The 21,016-nt window shown below is 47.4% G+C and overlaps 1 protein-coding gene across 1 annotated transcript in view; it reads right to left on the bottom strand.

The window, feature by feature from the left end:
- kif26aa (kinesin family member 26Aa) overlaps positions 1–21,016 on the bottom strand; it is a 74,799-nt gene that overhangs the window by 25,024 nt on the left and 28,759 nt on the right. Inside the window, exon 4 of the mRNA XM_084700692.1 lies at positions 17,079–17,221. Coding sequence (XP_084556818.1) covers positions 17,079–17,221 — 143 coding nt within the window. The remainder of the gene's footprint in view (positions 1–17,078; positions 17,222–21,016) is intronic.

Here is a 21,016-nt window from a genome sequence, read left to right as displayed (position 1 = left end):
CTTCCTTCAGCTGTCACTGTGGCCTGATGAACACTTTGCCCTGGGCTGCCTTCAAACAGCCGAGCTATGCTCCCCCCTGTCAGCAAGACAGCTGCTCCGTCACCACTCTCTCCCTCTCCCTCTCTCCCTCTCTCTCCCTCTCTCTCTCTCCCTCTCTCTCTCTCTCTCTCTCTCTCCGCCCCTCCGCTACCTTCTCCCACTCTCTGACATCCACTCTCTTTCACCACTGTTCCAGACTCCCCAACATTCAAACACGAATCGACGTTTACTCTGGGAAACCACCGGCTCACTTTCTCTTCGGTCTCTCGATCTCTTCTTCCGTCAATGTCACTCCACCCCAGACTGTCTCCTCTCACCCTCTCGTTATCTCCCCGCAGTCTGCGCTCACCCTGTCCAAGTATCCCTCCTCCCCTTCCTTCTCCTCTACCTTCGAGCCGCCAGGCGAGGGTCTCCAGTTCTCTCTGGCACATAATGAATGGGAGGATTAGCCACCTAGATGCTTACACATTCCCTGGTGCTTACGATCAGAGGAAACGACTTTCATGTCACACGATGAAAACCAAAGTGAAAACGTCCCCCTGGCGGCCCCAAACACACGAGGATTGGAAAGTCGACATTTTGGAAAGAGAAAGGAGGAGAGGGATAGTGAAGGGATGAAATGACAACTATACAAACAGGACTATATAACGATACTTAAGTGTCGGTCAACAAGGGAGACTGGCTGTCCCTAGTGAGATTGTTTAGGCAGTGAGGCAGGAAGGAGAGTCCAAATTCAATAATGGATTGCCGGTGGAAAGGGATTTGTAGTGCTGGGGTAAGCTTGGACAGCTTTTTGTTGAAAAACTTAGTTGTTACTTGACATGACTGCACACAGAACTGTATCCAAGTCTAGATGAGCAATTAACAATTTGGTGCAACTTGATTCGGATAGGTCCCCTTTAGAAGGTCAGAAGACGACCTAACCACTAAACATTCAACCAAATATCCAGATGTGCAGATCATCATCAAGAGCCAGTCAGTAGTGAGTGCTCTGTTGGGCTGGGCCATTAGTGTGCACCGTCACCCACTACAAAGAATGCTGACCACTGAGGAGAAAGCCCTAGAAATAGCAGGTATTTTAGGCCAATGAAGATATATATCGCTAAGCTCCACTGTTGACAGTAAAGTCGGAATGAAAGATAGACGTTCCAGGTGCTGGCAAAAGCACATCCATCAATTCAGCTTGCACTTTAACACTTCCTCCCTGGGCTGTATTGAGTTAGTTGCAGTTCAGGACTGTCACCCGTAGGGGCACTGTATGGCTGAGCAATAGGAGAAGAGGCAAGTAGGTTATGTGAGTTAACCTGAAGCATCTGCAACATTTGAATATAAATGAAAAGGAAGTGAAAGGCGTGAGAGCGGGAAAACCGGGTGGAGCTCAGGAGGACGGACGGCCAGAGAGAGCGGGAGAGGCGGACCGCGAAATAAGGAAGGAGACGTTGATGAGAGGATGGAGAGCTTGTGTCTGTCCCGGCAGGGGGTCGATGTGCTTGGGAAACAAGCCTGAGCTCATTAGGAAGGGCATCTCCACTCCTCCTCTTCGCTCCCCGCCTCCCCTTCCATCCGTCTCCCTCAGCCGGTTCACAGGAGCACAATCAGGGAACACGCCGCGTAATTATAGCTTCCGTGAAGGACACAGCAGGAAGGGCCCCCCCCCCCCCCCTTTGAGAATGGCGTGTGCGCGCGCAGGTGTGAGCGTTTGCGCGAGCGGTGCAGATGCTCGTTTACCGCCATCGCACGTGTGAGAGAGAGATTAAGTGCTTGTGTGTGTGTGTGCGTGTGTGTGTGTTTGTGTGTCTAGAAACCCAAAGCTCAGGTCCCACCAGGAGAACACACAGACAGTGTGCTGCAGGTAACATAACTCACAGGCGCCAAGTCATCCTAAGGGACAGAGCCGAATGTGACACCAAGTCTCCCATCAGGGAGGGGAAAACCAATTTCGGATACTTTTTCAAATGAAATAAATGGAGAAAAAGCTTTCTCCATCCATTCAGGATATTGGCCCCTAGGTTGGTGCATGTATCTAAATTCTAAATTCTGTGGACTGAGGACATCTTCCTACGGCAAACATGGCATTTCAAGGTTGGTGTGAAGCCGTCTGAGGGGAGGGTACAAGATGCTGACATTTACATTTACAGTTCATAATAGACTATTGACATTGTTTGTTTAAGAGCGGCGAGAGAGGCGGAGAGAGTGTGAGGGAGGGAGGGAGGGAGGGAGGGAGGGAGGGAGGGAGGGAGGGAGGGAGGGAGGGAGGGAGGGAGGGAGGGAGGGAGGGAGGGAGGGAGGGAGGGAGGGAGGGAGGGAGGGAGGGAGGGAGGGAGGGAGGGAGGGAGGGAGGGAGGGAGGGAGGGAGGGAGGGAGGGAGGGAGGGAGGGAGGGAGGGAGGGAGGGAGGGAGGGATCCACACATGAAAAACCCACCTTTGAAGACAAAGCCCTACCTCCTAATACAAATCAAACGTAGAAATCATCAAATATAGATTTGGGGTCATCTCTCCTTTCCTCTACAGCACTACAGCACATCTATACAGGCCACAGCAACTGAAAATATAAATATTTTGGAAGGAAAATGTATTTGTTCATGTCATATTATATGTATTAAGCCACATCCTGTATTTTTCTGTTCTGTTTCTGTCTCCCTTTAACTCTTATCCTGGTTGTGACTGCAGATAAAAAAAAAAAAAAAAAAAGATAACCACCATCATAACCTGGTAAAAGGGTTATGTGTCTGAAGAAATTGCCGGAAATGTATGTCCCTGTCTTTGTTAACACCCTGTTTGGTGCCCCTCCCCAGGAGAGGTCCTGTGACAGCAGCCCCAGACAGCCAGGGTGTGTCGGCCGACCCAACCAGCTCCCCAAAGGACAATGACTCACCTTCTATTAAAACCACCTGTGCTCACCCCTGTGTAGTCGAACATCTGGGTCTCCCATTGGGTGATTAAGATGTCTGTCCCAACCTCAAGCCCCGCCCTAGCCATTCTGGGCCGAGGATGCTTGGATGGGTGGCTGCATCGGGACACGCCCACCTGTTCACCCCCCTCCTAGCCTACTACCCTACATTAGGATATGCTGGTAAGCATAGTCAGCAATAGATGAGAAAGACGAATGCTTTGAGAAAGCCCAGGGTTAAAAATGTGACCCCCCCCCCACCCTATACCCCACCAGAGAGCAAAAGGGTCAGACCACAAAGAAATACCATATCGAGGAAATAGATGGTCATGGCTGAATACAAGTTGACTCTGAACAAGGGAACAAGGTTCCAAGTAACATCAATGAAAACTCAAAAACAACAAGAAAATCCGATGAGATGAGATGCAAAATGCAACACGGTGGCATGTGGGCAAAGTGCCACAGGGAAAGCATCTAAAACATACTCACAGTTCTCTCCAATCCATTATCTATTCCGAGTTCCTAGCCACAAACTGCGAGGAAACCTGTGCTTTTCCATAATCATCTTCGTATTGTGCCGGCATATTCCATGGTCCCAACATGTGCGAGCAAGGTTCACAGTAGGGGTGGAAGTGTTCGGAGAATAAAAAAAGGGGGGGAAGGCGTATCGTATTCACGGGTGCCGTCGGAGGTTGTCTGCTTCGCGGTGCTTCGCGATCATCGGGGGTTCCACTCGATTACGCAGCGCACAGCCGGGAGTTGTGGAAACGAGGGAAGTTGGGAGAGGGAAGGCAGACGCATGGCAACCGGTGTCTCAATGACGGCGACGAGGGGGGGCGGGGGAGGGGGGTCTACTACGCGTGCTGAACTGGAAGAGGCGGTCCAACAAAGTTTTGGGGTGAATGGGAGTCTCCCGGCAAGGACAATCCTTTGTAAACGTCCCCCAAAAAATCCCTTGGTGCAGTGATCTGGGCGAGGGGCTCCAGCCGACAGAATTCCTTAAGAGGAGACGCCACTGCCTGTCCACTTCCAGTACCGCTTTGTGAATGAGCAGACCCTTTCCTAAAATGTTCCAAATATTTCCCACTTTCCTTTGACCTCCGTCACTCTGTCCCTTTCATCCACGTGGTCACTCGCCGCTCGCCCCCTCCATTTGCCCAGACCTCTCTCTCTGCATTCCTCCCCCTCCTTTTGCTTCTCATGAACACTCTTTCCTACATTCTCTCCGTCAATACCTCGTTCTTCAACGACTCCCGCTCCTGTGTGCTCACCTCAAGCTGTTCTCCGTCTTTGACTCACTTTCCTCTCTCTCTCTCTCTCTCTCCCTCTCTCTCTCTCTCTCTCTCTCTCTCTCTCTCTCTCCCCCTCTCTCTCTCTCTCTCTCTCTCTCTCTCACTGGATAACCCTTCAGTCTGTCTTCACCTCTGCACCAAGGCAGGGCTCTCGCTCCTCTCTCTCTCTCTCTCTGTTACGCTCCACGCTCCTCTATTCTCTGCCGGCAGTCAGGCACTGGGAGACAAGCGCAACTCCAGGAGAGGGATGAAGGAAAGAGAGGAGGGGGAGAAAGAGAGAGAAAATCCACTGGGAGGTAGGGAAAGACAGAATTCCTCCTCCCGCTGTTGCTGGGAAACACTGGCAGCAGTCCAATGGTCCCTTCTCTTCTCCCTACGCTTCAGTCTTTCCCTCCCTATGTCTGTGTCGCTCACACCTTCTCTCCCTCCCTCCCTCTCTCTCTCTCCCTCTCTCTCTCTCTCTCTCTCGTTACAGTCCAGCCCCCTTTCTACCCCTCCCTACAGTGTCAGTACACAGCTGCTGTGCAAACGGCTGGTGATCGGCTGCATGCTCCTCTCTCACACTCACATGCACACTTCACACACACACACACACACACACACTTCACACACTGCATGAATACTTCATGAGATGAGAGAAGCCCCCTTTCCCCCATTCTGCCGGACTTCAAAGAGATTCGGTTAGTGTGTGTGTGTGTGTGTGTGTGTTTGTGTGTGCACAAGTGCGTGTAGAAGAATGCCTGCACGTGTGTCCACACTTGTGCACCAAGTGTGCCTGTGTGTCTTTCACGGTAACCCCTTGATCAGACACCGTAGGACAAACCACTAAGATAAAACAATAGATTAGAAAGGTTCCAATATTAAATGAACACTCACCGGAGAAAGGTCAGTGACAGTTAATCAAGTGCTTAAATAGCGATGAGGTGAAGAGATAAAGAGAGATAGAGGTTAAGGGACTGGATGGATTCATTTGGATAGGTGGTTAGATGGATGACTGAATGGTTGGACGGATGGAAATGGAGGGATAGATCTTTGAGGGGAATAAATCAATGCTACTGGGGGGAGCAAACAATAGCTCTTGGCGAGAGAGGTGTAGGGTGTTTTGGGAAACTAATACGAGTATGAACCGATAAATCAACAGGCAGCTTAAGAGTCATATGCCATTCATTTCATCGATCAGAAGAGAAAACCAGGCATATATACAAAGGGAAAAGCCACTGCATACAGTGGGTCAGGAGAGCCTTATTAGTACGTGTATAGACATGAAAAAGGCTCACTGCGTAGTCAGTTATCAAACTGGAATCAAAACATCTTTCGATGTCTTTAAATCACATTCAAAATGTTTTTTTTTTTTATGAATAATATATACGTGTAATTCAATGAATTGTCTTAGCACATGGTAACTGATGAAAGCCTCAATCCAACACAGTGTTCTCATCTAATACCTCTGGGAACCAATCCAAGAGAGGCCTGAGCCCACAGGCAGGACCATCTGAAAATGCATCCAATTACTGCTAGATAAACTCAACATGTGCTCGTGGGGGAAAAAAAAAAACAGTTCCAATATCAACGAGCCATGTACAGAGAAAATCTCATTGTGAAAAGTACACAGAAATGGAATTCAATAATGTCATTCAAGGTACATCCATTATAAAGGCCTGGGATGGCAGATAGGAGAACACTGTAGAGACAGTGTGTGCGTCTGTGAAGACCTGGTGTAATAGGAGAGGTAGCCAACTCTAGGTTTTCGCTATGTCCTTCGTCAGAACTAATGAGGCCATTGGTCAACGTGACAGAGGAAGAACAGGGCCCTCAACTTTGACGTGCCACAGAGCTGGTGAGAAATGGGGTTTGACTGAGAATGTGTGTGTGTGTGTATACATTTGTTTAAAGTAGAGAGATTGAGTATGTGTGTGTGTGTGTGTACTAACAGTTCAAAAGGATCACATCCATCTGAGCATGTATCCGTCGATTGGATTGTTCGAGTACACAAATGACAAGTGCAATTAACCCATAAAAGAAAAGAGCTGTGTGTGTGTGTGTGTGTGTGTGTGATTCCATGCATGTGTGTATGTGTTCTGTACTGTGGTACCACGTCCTAAGAAACGAAGCCAGTGTCAATGGAGCTCCATGAGTCCTTTTAGACAATGTCAAATTAGCCCTCACCATTCGCCCGCCCTGATGGTCATTAGCCCAGACAGCCATTAGCTTGTTTTCTTAGAATTTGTCACCAGCTTTCACAATCCCCCATCAGGCTTTGGGTTTCAGCTAATTACCTTGCCAGCTATCTGCCTCTAACCATCCCTGACACTTCTATACTTAGGCTACAGTCTCTCACTCTCGCTCTCCCTTTCACTCCTGTTGTCACTCCAATAAAGGGATCCAGTCAGCGCTCGCATGTGCTAACATCAGACAACAGGCTGACCTTGTTCTAGCTGTCTTTGCTTTTGACAATCGACCAATAAATAGGAGACTTTACCTGCATGTCAAATATGGTGCTCCAATGAGAATGGTGAGGTTGCTCTAAGTGGTTTTCTGGCTCCTGGCCACAGACTGTATAAAGTTCCTAGACAAAACAGTCTCATGCTCCAAATCCCCGACACTAAACAGAAATACTATGGGGATAATATTGCGGGAGTTGATTTGAGGCTTTACGTGATAGACTGTGCCATTTTGGGTCGGTATTAAAACACAAAGGTATGACTTTGAGTGCATTAAACAAGGGTAGTATTTGGATTACAGGGTCCACAAAGGCAGATTAAAGAGTCATATTCTGGTCAGAAAATGCAGGGGGGCCTTACTAGGATGACATTATAATGGGAAATGCAGAACAACATGGCAAACGAGGATGGCAGAAGTAACAGACTTTAAGCCCTTCATTCACAATATCTAAAACAAGCCAAATAGGGATTCTCCACTTTGCTGTTGGATTAATCAATGACTCACACACATTAACCCCCATCTGCTTGGGATGTCCTCCTACAACAGAGCAGCACATTCCTTGACTGAGGGGTTCGAATCAACAGCCGCCAGCTCAGCAAGCTCCATGTCTCCTTCTGGCCATAATGCCACAACTGACGGATCCCATATCGTCTCTGCCTTGTGGAGAACTTGAACCCTCCAGAATGACAGTCTGATGTATGTTGCGTGACATGCATGCATCACCCAGACTGTGATAAATGTGTAGGAGCCTAGCTGGGGACCCGACCGGATGGGATCCTTGATATAAACCAGAACACCCCCGCGAACATGAGAGCTCTGTTGTGTCTTGAGTTTCTGGCAGAAGTGGGTGAAGTCACATTCAATGTGTTTATCTGACGAAGGCCATAGGAGATGTATGGAGGTGGTTGACTGAGAAATAGTGTTGGGTTGGTGTGGATGTCTTGCCTGTTTCTTCCCTCATGAGGCTGAATAAAGGTCCTTTTGTTGTTTTGGTCTTTCTGCAAACTGTTGATGTCACGTTAAGGTCAGGGGATCAAAAGTCTCATGTCTAGATAGAAGCTGGGAGGTCCTCCAAAATACGAACATTTTAATCTGTAAACCTCTTACCATCGTTTGCAGGGGAAAATATTTGGCAAACGACTATGAAGACCCAGATTATGGTCTTTTATAACTTGGGGCAGACATGTTATGTATAATAACACCAAGATTGTCTTTCTCAATAACCAGTACCAAGGATGTATTGGAAAAGTACTGGATGTGTTTGGCTGAGAGTGAGGAAGTATTTCGCTCCGTGGGAACGAGCGTCCACAGGCCTCAACACCATCTCCATCATCCCGATAGCCCAGGAAGCAGGTCGCAAATCAAGGAGCTCACAGTCTGTTCACGTGCCGGCCAATGAGTGCTCACGACCCCTCCGACCGCCCCATCATCCCTCTTAACTCTGTCCTTTCCCTGAGAGGCACGGCCACACTTCCTGTCCTGAGATCCATCACGACACGCCAAGATGCCTGGCCTAAACATTTCTGTTAGCCGCTCACGGTTAGCGTCATGTGGGAGGGCCAGACGAGATTCGTCTGTCTCCCAAACCCATCTTAATATCGACCGTCACAGTAGGAGCGAGTAGGAAAGAGCAGACAGACACAGTGGTTGTGCTGAATTATGTAGACCTCACGGTAGCTCCTTAATGTTCCTGGTTTTGATCCGCGCTGAAACTGAATCCGGTATGAGCTCCGACACAGGAGTTTCCTTTTCATGTAAAGCCCCATGGAAGACGATGATTTTCATTATGTGGGATTACCCATCCACCATTTCCTTTATCAGTGGGGGTACATTAATTAATATCACATAAGGATTTGGCACAGGGAAAATGGCAGTGCTTTCCCGTCTTCTCAAAGGCACTCCAGTCCCTCCTTTGTCCTCTGTGTTCCCTCTACCATGAACGGCATGAGGCAGCTAATGCATACGTTATCAGATGCCGGGGTGAGGGGGAGGGGGGGAGGGGAGAAAGGGGGGTTTTTGACTTGTGACTTTGGCGCCATGGGGGCATGTCAGCAATAATTGTGAGAGACGCCTGGAGGTTTTTTGCCGAAAACAGTATGATATCACTTAGGCCTCCCGTTGACCTGTCCTCAGCACCTGCCAAACTCAGTATGGGGGCCCGCCGCCGCGCCCCTGCTTAGGCCTGTCATGATGAGGCGTGACAGCTGCTTTCTTGAGGCGTGAGCTCCGGGGCCACAGCGGCGAGGCGTTTGAAATGAAGCCTAATGCTCAGAGCCCAGGGGAACACAGCTCTTTTGTCGTCGTCGATCCATTTAGGACTCATGTCAGAACAATTGCCCCCACAACATGGGTCCGTGTCTGGGCTTGCCAGGGCCAACAGTGGGGGGCTTGGCTCCATTGCGTGGATCTACCAGGAGAAAGCGCTGTCAACAGTTGGGGGTTGTTCCCCGAACTCCCGTAGCTGAGATTGAGACAAAGCCGGCATGTTGTTTTCTAGCTTGTCGGGAATGAGGAAATGTGATCCGGGTCGTTTTGTTATACGTCCATGTAGTATTAATCTTACGTTGCAAGCCCACCCGCAGTCTGGGTTGGTGGTGGTGCAAGCCAATAAAGCTGTTGGGAGTGAACTGCAGCTGTTAAGGGATTGTGCCAGCCTAGCACTGCGTAAACATCCACCTTCGCTATTGTTGACTCAAATGAGTCAAGAGCCTGTCGGGGAGGGGGAGACTGCAAGATGGCGTGTAAAATCTGTTTTTGATTCCCTGTCCACCGAACACATCCTCCAAACTTGCAAAAGCGTTAGAGGAAGTAGAGCATGTAATTGTATCTATATCTCGTCAGTTCGGTGCAGTAGTATTCAAGTGCAGAGCCCGCGTTTTTAGATTGGCTTCATATCACGCATTGTTTAGGTCATTGAGGTCGGGCATGTTTTGGAAACGCTGCTCATCCCTTGAATATGGGTTAAAATGCTAGGGTGGTTTAGAAAGAAAGAGGAGCAGGTAAATCTCTAGTGATCTTATTAGCATTCATCTACGACAGCGTGGAGTGTGAAATGAGAAAAGGCGAGGATTAGTGGGGAATCTCAGGAGAGACTAGGGGGGAAATGGGGGGGAGAAATTAAGTAAGAATGAGAGAGAGAGAGAGCAAGAGAGAGTGAGCGAGAGAGGAAGGGGCAGTGAGGAAGGAAAAAGGAGACAGGTTAGAAGGAAGAGGAAGAGGAACCAATACAAAGGGAAAAACAGGCTACGGTACAGTTGGTAGTGAGAGAAAGAAAATGTCCAGAGAGAAAAAGAACAGAGAGAGAGAGAGAATGAAGCCAGCCTATTTCTGGCCAGCTGCCAAGTCAAGCCCCCTGAATTAAGTCAAATCATTTTTTTCGTAACGTGATTGCTGAAACCACACTGGACTCGGTGCTTGATGCTCCACATTCCCTGGGTGAACGCTCTCGGTCAGACTGGCAGTGAGAAGATTTGAACATAACACTGAAATCCAGTTAATGCGACACGTTTCAGGACTGTTCCAATTCTTGTCCATCTGTTTCTTACAAATTTCACATTCAACAAGATTCTCAAGTTGAACATCCAGCACTCCATGCCAGCCGATGTGGGAAGTCTGATTACAGAGATTGTGAACGGATTTCAGAGATTTCTGTGTCATCTGAGACCTGAGACACAGGTCTGAGGCAAGTCTTTGAGATACCGAACTGATGTCGAACCAGCCAATAGACGTGCACTATTCAGGTCATCTGATAAGACTTTCCAGCCCACGGATGCGAGAGATGCAAGACCCACAGCGGATCTAGGACCAGCTTCCTTTAAGTCATGAACATCCAGATCATCTGATAAGATGCTGAGATGCCATTCAGGGGAAATGTCTGCGACTGTTCCCGGCTTCAACTGGCATCCATCTTGATCTCTATGAGGGTCTCTTTGACCAAAGTCCAGACAGAGTGCTACAAGGTATATTTAGTCTAAGACAGTGACGCTAAGCAGACCTAGTTAAGGTTTAGTCTGACTGCTAGCCTTTGGGATTTGATCAATCTTCTCGACGGTAAGCAGGCTTCAGTCTGATAGAATTCAGTCCATCCGATGTCTAGCTCTGCAAAACCTGTCGTTGCAACACTGGCCAAACTCCAACATTCCTCTATTCTTTCCGCAGACACTGGAGAGTTTGCGAAAAAACGTGTGGCTTAGGCTTGTTTGCGGGGGAAGAGAATAATCGAAAGAGTCCCAAGTAATTGCATCTCATGCAAGCGTTGGTGTTCTATTTCGGGTTCAGCCTGACAACTCATGATGAAGACACCGTTTTTTTCCTTCGTACATTTCGAGCTCCCAAGGTACTGCTGACTAAGACATACTGTCCGTGTTGACTTCTGTTTGTTTTGCTTTCTCACACTGATTCGTTCCCATTCTTTGTACCGTGCCCTGCCAACGTCTTAGGTGTTTGAGCGCAGTGATGAGAGGCTTCTTGCAACCTGGAGTTGGCAGGGTAATTATGGTCCCTGCTTCACGCTCCACGCTCCACACCCACAGACACACACCGACTCTTCTTCAGTATGCACGCGCACACAACAAAACACACGAAAACACACACAGAAACGAATTCAAATAGAGGCATATGCTTTCCATACACGCTGCCGAGCAATCCGACACAAAACACACACTCACAGACACCTCCGAATGCACGCAAACCCTTCCGAGAGCTTTCACACACCTACAGCACACACATACAGACGCACACACACACACACGCGGCCCTTCACTCATAAATCCTGTGTGTTTGAGCCAGGCACCCGTGCTTCTTCATCCGTTACCGTGGATTATGAAGCTGTTACTGACAGGTGCTCACAGGCGCTCGGCGCTCCCTTGTAGCAGCCGACGACTGCCATGAATCAAAGCAGGCTCTGCCAGCAAGACAGAGGGCAACGTGGGTGTGTGCGTGTGTTGTGTGTGTGCGTGCGAGTGTTGTGTAGGTGTGTGTGTGTGCGTTGTGTGTGTGTGTGCGTGTGTGTGTGTGTGCGTGTGTGCAACCGTTGTGTAAGTGTGTGCGAGTGTTGTGTAGGTGTGTGTGTGTGTGTGTGTGGAAAGAGGGAGAGAGGCAATCGGTCCAAGGGCACTCACCGACAGGAGGAGAAGCACCTGAGTGCTGCCTCTCCCATGAGGCTCCTATGTCGGAGGCGGGGGAACACAGACCTTCTTTGGAATGCTTAATCAGTTATTTTCTTTATATGCGCAAATAATGAAACGTTCCAACACAGGCCATCCTGGGATTTGTCGACAAGGATTTGTTGACAAGGAGAGGAAAACAAACAGAGGACTAGACCAGGGTGAGCCATCCACAGAGCGTGGTCAGTCCGAGGAACAATCATGAGCCTGTTCAAGCAGGCACAGAGCTAGAAAGAGGAGGAGAATTGAGAGAGAGCGAGGATGAAGAAGAGTAGAGGTTGGAGGGGATGAGGAGGACAGGAGAAGGGAGACGAGCCGCGAGCCGAGAGGAGAACGCGGGTGAGCCGTGGAGAAGCAAGAGGAGGACGCACTCGTTCACATCCTCTCATTAATCTTTCCTTCGGCGGATGAGGAAGACTAGCGCGCCATTATTTATTTACCGCCGTCTCAGCACCGGGGCTATCAACACAAACAGCCTGAGGGCTCCTGGGTAAAAAAAAAAAAGGGTGACTGATTAATCTGTTAGTGCACATGGAAGAAGATGAGCTGAGAGAGAGAGAGACAGAGAGAGAGAGAGAGAGAGAGAGAGAGAGACAAAAAGGAAGAAACTGCTGTCTCAAACAAATACTTGTCAATGTATAATGGCAAACTGCACAGGGCCATTGTATACAGTCTACTACCCTCCACAGTAGAAGCAGTGTGGGTCCAGGAAGCAAACATGTTCCCCCCATATACTTCAAGTAAAGAGAAAAGGAGCCTCCTCCGAGAATGGGGTTAGGGTATTGAACAGAAAAAAAGAAATACAAACTTGATATCACTATGACATCATTATACATAGCCTGCAGTTATATCAACAGTAGCATCGTGAAATGTGTGCGCATGAAATCTCCAGTAGATTGTATTTGAGCAAGAATGATTAATGTGTGTATTTGTGTGCGGCCTTCGTGTTTGCATTCGTCAGTGTGTGCTTGTCATAGCAAAACAGAGGCAGTTGCCCGGCGACAGTGAGCGGATGTAATTGCTCTGTGACTCTGCATACATTAGCTGCATTGACCACTGGTTGCTCTGTGATCCAATCAGTCAGCCAACAGATGCTCACCTCACGGTTGGCCCCAACGCCGCAGCAAATGACTAACACAACACTGGCCTCTGCATGCCAGTGACCCATTATCGCATAGATCCTCTCCCACAGGAACAGAGCACTCCATCAAAGAGAGGGTGACGCACTCCTGCGTCTCAACACCTGGTGGTGACAATATCAAAGTCATGTTATCCAGGGTCGGGGGGGTTGTCGCGCAAAGATTTTCTTGGGACAACTGGAGCGATTTCCGTCTTTGCAGAGCATTTTAAATGTCTTCCAACTCCAAGTGGGATTTACGTTGGGAAACAAACACAGAGTGGTTAAGGGTCGAGCTGTGGACCACCTTTGAGGGAGTGAATCTACTGAGCTCTGAGCGCCCAAAGCGTACGTTAACCACCTGCCTTTAGCGATCCATGCGTCTCGTCTCCATTCGCGAAGACGGGTGAAAGCAAATGTTGATTTCCCTGAACGTAGTAAATCCAAACAGTGATATAGCGCTGCTGACGCTTCTTAATCCTATGAAACAAAGCTTAGCCGTTATGCAAATGAAACGAGACACATATTGGGAATGCGTTTAATTTGCTTCAGCCATCTACCCCTGGGAACGTTGTGTTTGTACATTCGGGATTGCTGGATGCTTGAAACGTTTTGTGAGGTGCGCCTACGTTATGGGGAATAGCAACGGCCTCTTTCAAAGTCACTTATCCAGCCTTGGAGTCAAGCTGACCAGAACACCTTGGACTAAATGTCCACAAATGCGTTGCCATGGCAGCAGAGTTGGATTTCCCAGCAAGAGAAAAGGAAAGAGAAAATGGGGGTTGGGGGGCAATGAAGTGCAGGTGGTGAAATTTGGGACTTCCCAATCCCTGAAATACACAATACAAAGATGCATTGAGAGAATTATTTGAGAAGCACAGAGCTAATAAATTCCCTGATTGTTGTAATATGTAGTCACTTCTAAGGAGCTGCCGTGCTACTGATTCTAGTCATATGACTATAAGTCTACATCTGTCACATGACTATAAGTCTACAGGTATCAAATCTAAAATAAACAATCGTTTTCCCTACTACTTCTGCAAAATATTTTTCACATTTGAAGAAGACTCCTTAAAGCTGACTAAATTGTCAGTTCTTAACACTGGTTAAAAGTGCCATTTGATACAGTGCCTCACCCCTTGACCCTGCTGGTTTCCCCGGGATACGACTCAGTGCCAGTGCCCAGCAATGTTGTGACAGTCATCCTCCAACTGAGATGGCAGTGTAGTCAACAAGGCTTGGCAGGAGGGCGAGGGGCCTCACTAAGGCACTGTCAGACAGGCACTGCGAGGGCTACCCATGGAGTTCTACGGTGGAACAGGCTGCTCTCCATTGGTCTATTATGTCATTGTGGCAACAACAACTTAGCTGACTTAGCTTAAAATATATATATATTTATGTTTAAATGTTTTCCTTCTCTGACTGACGGAAAATAGGAAGTAGGGTGTGCGATACAGTGTGAGACTGTGACAAATGCTGAAAGCTAGATGGGTTTCATAACAGTGGGTGTACATCTCATCCTTTTTACGGGGTCAATATGTTAAGGTGAAACGTTTATATATCGTACGTGAAAATATGGAAAATGTACAACCCCCTGACCAATTGAAATCAACTTAAAGCAAAAGGCAAAAGCTGTGGGATAATATAGTAAGCCAGTAATGGGCTTCCAAATATCTAAGTACCATCGGTTTCTAAATATACCATCTTTCACTTGGCTACGTCATACTCTGAGAACTCTCCCTCAGAGACCAGCTCTCCATACCGTCTCTTTACACCTTCCTAGGCTACGTTATGACAGATACTTTATCCATACTAACTCGGAGTATCAGATATAGGTGTGCTGCCGTTTGATCTATCTGCCTGCATTGGATCTGCGCTCCATCTCTCAAAGGAGGGCTCCTTCCCAGGCCTCTGACTTTCCATGGTGTACTGCAATCTGCTTGGCTGTGCAAAAAGCCAATCTGCTGCATGCTAGTGCAGGTTCTTTTTTTATATAATGGAGTAATGGTAATCTAGCCTTCAAAGATTTACAGATAAAAGGAGAGAGTGGTTCTGTATCGTTCCCTCTGACTTGAGATAGAGCTGGTTGGGCGGACTTTGATGTGATCGCAGGTCTAGCGAATACTTAAGGGCTCTCTATCTGTCTCCTGACTGGTGAATTTTGAAGGGCTTTAGTTGTACCGGGTGCCGTAAAGCCTTAAAGCTTTTTTGTAGAGAGTGACAGTGATGGAAGGCACTTTCTAGAAATGTTCAGGAGGACAGAATTCAGTGGCTTTGGTTCCTGGTGTTGTTTACGGCGCTTGTTTTATAGGTTTTGTCGAGCGGGGGGGATCTCATATCCTTCCAATTTACCGCAGTGTGTTTGTTTTGGTAGTAGTAGTGCATCAAGCGTAAAGCACTTTCTGAGTGCCTGAAAAGAAGAATCCTCACTGTCGTTTGTAACATGACACAGTGCAGAATGTTTTGATGTATTTTGGTCTTGTTTTACAGCTTTGTTTATCCCCTACTGAAGTTTGATGGGTTTTCTCAAGTCCAACACAACGCCAGTTTGGCCTGTTGATTGTGAGGATCTACAGAGGTATTATGGGGGCTAAACACACATACCTACACACATACACACAAAAAAACACACACTTCAATCCTTTTTTCTGATGGATTCACATGTAACCAAAACGAACATACATGCCTTTTTTCATCACGAGGATTTACAGAAAGGATATAACCAACAAAAAAAACACAGACCCACACACAAACACACAGAGTGGTATTTTGTGGAACCTGACAGTTAGGAAATGGCCTTATCCCATTCTCCTTTCTTTCAAATTTGCTTTTGACCTTTCTCTGGCAAAGGCCTCATCTGATTTGCTGAAATGGATCCTATTGGTTAACCCAGCATCCAGCTGTAAAGCTGTCAAAGTAGAGTGATGTGGTCTTTGCGTTGGCAAGAGGTCTAATGTTTGGTCCATCACAAAAGTTGTATAACGGGGTGCTTTTAAACAGCTCAGGTGTATAGTGAAGCTGATGGGAAAAGTAGTTTAATAGTTTTATTCTTGGGGTTGTCTAAACCTAAATGTTTATCCTCTATGTTCACTGACATACTGAAGATAAACTCTTAGTCCAGGAAGATAACATGTTTCAGAGGATACAAATGGTAAATCTTCCAATCAAATCCTATATGAGAGAACACCAGAGTTGACATCTGATGAATCTTCTCACGCTTGGCTTCACAGTTCTGGGAGAAAATACATTTATCAGACGCTCTTATCCAGAGCGACTCAAAGTAAGTACAGGGACATTCCCCCGAGGCAAGTAGGGTGAAGTGCCATGCCCAAGGACACAACGTAATTTGACACGGCCGGGAATCGAACTGCCGACCTTCAGATTACTAGCCCGATTCCCTAACCGCTCACCTGACTCCCCACAAAATATCCTCTTGTCAGGGTGTGAAACTTTTTGCTGTAAGTAGCAGCATTTGAGGATATGGGTAATTTATAGATATCACTGTCCTCATTTCCCCTCAGAAGTTACCAGTAGAAATTAATCTGCTCTCTCTGTTGCTGTTTTGTTTTGTTTCTGTCTCTCTTCATCCTTCTTTGCATCCTCTCCCTCATCCTCCATTCATCCTCTCCCTCTTAATGCACTCCAAACAATTCCCAAAACACACAAACTAGGGGTGGTATATTGTCCATGAAGTCATTAGCGTGCCTGAAGCCTAGCCTGAAGAAAAGTAAGACTCTTTGCTTCATATTTTTGACAATTCCAATCCCTTTGAGGATTTCAGTTGGGTTATGCTGGCTGTGTATATTGTTCTGTGTGGTTCAGTATGATGATGATGGACATAACTGGTGGAAACTGCTTCTTGTTCCACCTCAACAAAGCTAACTCAGAAGAAACTAGAATCCTAGCCGTCCCTGTATTTCTGCACAATGCTGTTTAAGGTAGCAATTTTCGAATCATATGTGGCTAGAACAGCTACCAAATCCTATGATTTGTAGGCATTTGCTTCCAAGGTTCTATTCAAAGTGTTGGTATCACAAGCCCACCTCCTAGGCTATGTCTCAGGTGCAATCCCACCTCAATGTCATAGGTCAACAGCCCATCCCTTCTTTCCTGATAAAAGACCGGAGCCTACCTGATGAAGAAGGAGGCTGCGGCTGAGGTGGTGTGGCTGGTTTGTGTGGAGGTGGTGTGGGCCACGGGCTTAGGTCTGGGGACGGAGTCATAGGTGGGGCCACCCATGGCCACATAGTCACTTTCTGCATCAGCAGCCAAGCCCTGAGAGAGAGAGAGAGAGAGAGAGAGAGAGAGAGAGAGAGAGAGAGGGGTAAGCAAATAAGCATTAGCATGGAGACTCCACCATTTCATCTTCAATACGTTGAACTAAAATCAACCTCTTTTAGTAGTGGCGAGAGATCCAACATGGAGCACCAGACTGTCACCACTGGTGAAGGCGCATACCAAAGTCTTGGGTGCTGAGCTAAGCAAAACTTTGCCAGTAGCCGATACCTTGTGCTCAGCAGCTGTCAGCGCTGCACCACCCCGTTCCGGAGAAAGCCTCCTCACAGGCCCCCGACGCCCAGGGGAAAACAAGCCATGCGGGCCATTACACAGCAGGAAATGACCTGTGGAACACAGCCATGGTCCACTGCTCCATTTGCAGCAGGAACAGGAAGAGGACAGTTGGTTCTCTACTCTCACAGCTGCGACGAGGTCATTAGGCAATTATACCTCGTCATTAGCTTTGGCTTGAAAACTGGTGGTCCCCCCTGTGCCCATTCTGAGAGAAGGCAATATGGTTGTTCTCACAAGTGAGTCACAAATAATTTGTCAAAAACGGAGTACCAATACAATACAATTTGTATTGTTTGGTTGACTAAGTGCAATTTTAGATGAATGACAACAAACAAACAACACCAGTGTCTAGTTTGTCTACGATTTCTCTTGTGCAGATAAATTGCACGTCAGTCATCTCCACACAGTACACTTTCAAATGAATACATTTCATTCCACCATCGTCCTTTGGCCTTGTTCTCTCAAACAAGCAAAACGCATCTTTGATGTTTCCTAAGCTTCCTGTCGAAGCGTGTTGTGGCTCTTCTTTTCTATCTTCATTTCTTCTCTTTCTTCATCTTTCAAGTCATCCCTCCGGTTTGCCTCAGATGTGCGCCTTACCCCGCCCGCCTGGCATCCACTTGTCACGCTGGATTACCGTGGCGACGGCTGTGGCGACGGGGGCTCGGCGTGCTGGCGGTGGCGGGGAGTCCATTATTCAGCTCTCTGACTGTGGTCGGCGCGCACCAGCTAACAGGATTACACACAGATGGGTCAGCCGCCCCTCCGAGGCGGTGCCACCACAGAGAAAGAGAGGAAGGACGTCTGCAAAACGCTGCCAAAGCCACTGGCCGATTTTCCTAAACCGGCTAATGGTAACTTCATATGAAGGCCAATGCTGAGAGAATGGTATGAACGTGACAGTATAGCTGTATACACTAAAGCTTGTGCATAAGGTTGAGAGGAGAGCAATCACAACCGTAGGTGGGTTTTTGTGCTACTTTTTTATGCTCCAAGGAGGTTTGGGACTACCAGGGCTGTTTTTGATGCATCAGGTCTAGCTCGATCTACTCTACCAAATATTATTTGATCAAATATAAATGTTTCATTCTGGTATCATTTTTCTTCTTGAGCATTCTTGATATATTCATATTTGGGGAAAAGTTTGGGTAAACATATAGGTACAATCTCCGATTTAGGAAATAGCTTCACATGCATGTTAAAAAGCGATGCACATTTGTAATACATATGTACGACATCAACATTAATGGCAGTTTGCAGCATAGTTAGTCGAAGAACATAATACAATTACTGTACATTGCATCGTGACACAAGGTCTTGCTTCTTTAGTAACGTTTTTGGATTGGCATTAACTGACTGCCCACCACCCAAGGGTCTTTGTGTACCAGCAGTAGGTGTAAATATACCTGTACTGTGGCTTAAATATGACTAACCACAACAGACATCATATGTTTACCCTCCTCCAGCACTAACCATCTGTCGACTGCCTAATGATAGCAGTTGCTATTTATGCAACGTGAACGTGAGTACCATAGTCTGATAGGCACGTACGACAGAGGGAAGTGACACTTCCGTCACTGCGACTTCAAAAAGGGCCCCTCGTGACACACTTGTGGAACTTTTCTGGAGTCTCCCGAGCGCCCTTTCCGAAGACAGGTGTCCTCATTTTGTCTCGGCAGTTCAAGTTAGTTGTGCTTTGTGACACGCGTGTGCGAAACCACACGCAAATCTAACGGCGACCCAGATACACATGTCGCTATTTCGGTTCCCAGACTTCAATGGCAGTCACACGACAAGCAGTGATAAGGGAATGGGAGAAAATCAGACCCAATTCAAATCCTGTGACCTTCCTCAACAAGTTGATGGGTAGATAATGAGCTTTACAGTCGCTCTACGTATCTGGGAACAGGTTCCACCGACAACTACTGTACAGTGTAATTTCAATCCATCCTCTCTTCCACATCCCTTAATTAGGATCTAACACGTGTCGAGGGTTGTCCACAGAGGAGCCTATTAACACTCGGCGGGAAGAAGCCCTGTACACGGCTTCAATTGGGGGTCCATTTTTAATGATGTCACAGCCGGGTTATGGCGAAAGGGCAGTGTAGAGGGTGTGAGGAACATCAGGGGAAAGGTGTTACCAGGGCTTGATCCAATCTGCACATGACTCGCTGCACATAGACTGTATTGTGTATGTGGGTCCCATAAGGCTCTGACAGAGACAGCTGGGTCAATAATCTCCCAATATTGTAAACTGAGTTCGAGTCAAATAATGAATGGAAATCGGAGGTTGAAGTTGCCAGAAGAATTGCAATCATGGCAACGGTAGTACCCCCCTCCCCGCCCCGCCCTTTATCCTGTATGCTGGTGTGTCACATAGGGGGCAGCTGTTTTAACCTGAGCACAGATTAGGGACTTGGTAACAGCGAGAGGATCACTCCAGGCAACAAGTGTAGGACATTTTTTATTCTTGCGGGGTGTAGTTGAAAGTATGAAACTGTAGGTCTGTAGAGCAGGGGGGAAAATGCACCATTGGCCCGCAACTTGACTTGCAGGTGGTTTGAGGCAGAAGGTAAATCACTTGCGGTCGATTGAACCTCTCAGTTTGTCAGAGCCATGAGTCTATGCCTGGATTTCTCCGCTCACCGCTGTGCAGGAAATCCACCTTGATCGGCTTTAGAAAGCAATCTATCTTCACAATCCCTTCTTTTATTTGTCAAACCTGTTTTAAACCCTTCCAAACCTGAGTACGTGGACTACAAAGGATACAGGAAACAGTGCAGTGTCATGAGAGGATTGACATATATAGAAATGTGGAGGCTTGTTATGAAATATTACTTTGGTTCATGTGCTAACCAGTATCACATTATGGCAGACTCATTGCCTCAAATTCTTTGCATATTCCTGCCCAGCCAAGTCTTTTCTTTGAAAGACCGGTCAGCGATGTAAGAGGGTGTGCTCACTCTTCGACATGACGCCAGCCTCCCAGATGGACGGAGAGTGCGCTTCTTCACCTCAGGTGAGGCTGAGGGGTCCCATCTGCCAGCTCACGGATGAGCCTCTCTTCTGGCTTCTCCCTCTGTTCTTCCCCTTCCTCCGTTGTGTTGCATCGTTGAAATCACACAGAATGCATGCCGACACCCCTGGGAACGTCTTCGAGGCACACAATTATATAAGTGAAATGAGGAAGCAGCTGGGTGGCATTAGAGGCTTTGGTTTGGCAAATGAGAACGAGACTCTTTGAAACTGTTACTGACAAAAGAGTCTCTTTGAAAGGGTGTCCTTGCCTCCTACCTCTTCTTTGAAGAAATAAAGCATCCCTCTTGAAAATCCGGCCTCCCTCGAAAATCGGGCGGCTCGCATTTACAGTTAGCACTGGGCTTGAATGGCACCCAAATTCAGTGGACAGTTTAATATGATCGACACTAAAGTCATGAGACTGAATACAGGGTAGCAACCTTTTTTAACAAATACGTTATGTTAATTGTAGGTTCCTCA

This window comes from Hypomesus nipponensis, chromosome 6 (assembly GCF_054491055.1).
Source record: "Hypomesus nipponensis isolate SF chromosome 6, ASM5449105v1, whole genome shotgun sequence".
Taxonomy (NCBI): domain Eukaryota; kingdom Metazoa; phylum Chordata; class Actinopteri; order Osmeriformes; family Osmeridae; genus Hypomesus; species Hypomesus nipponensis.
Note: the sequence above shows the minus strand (reverse complement) of the source record. Positions and strands in the feature narration are given on the sequence as shown.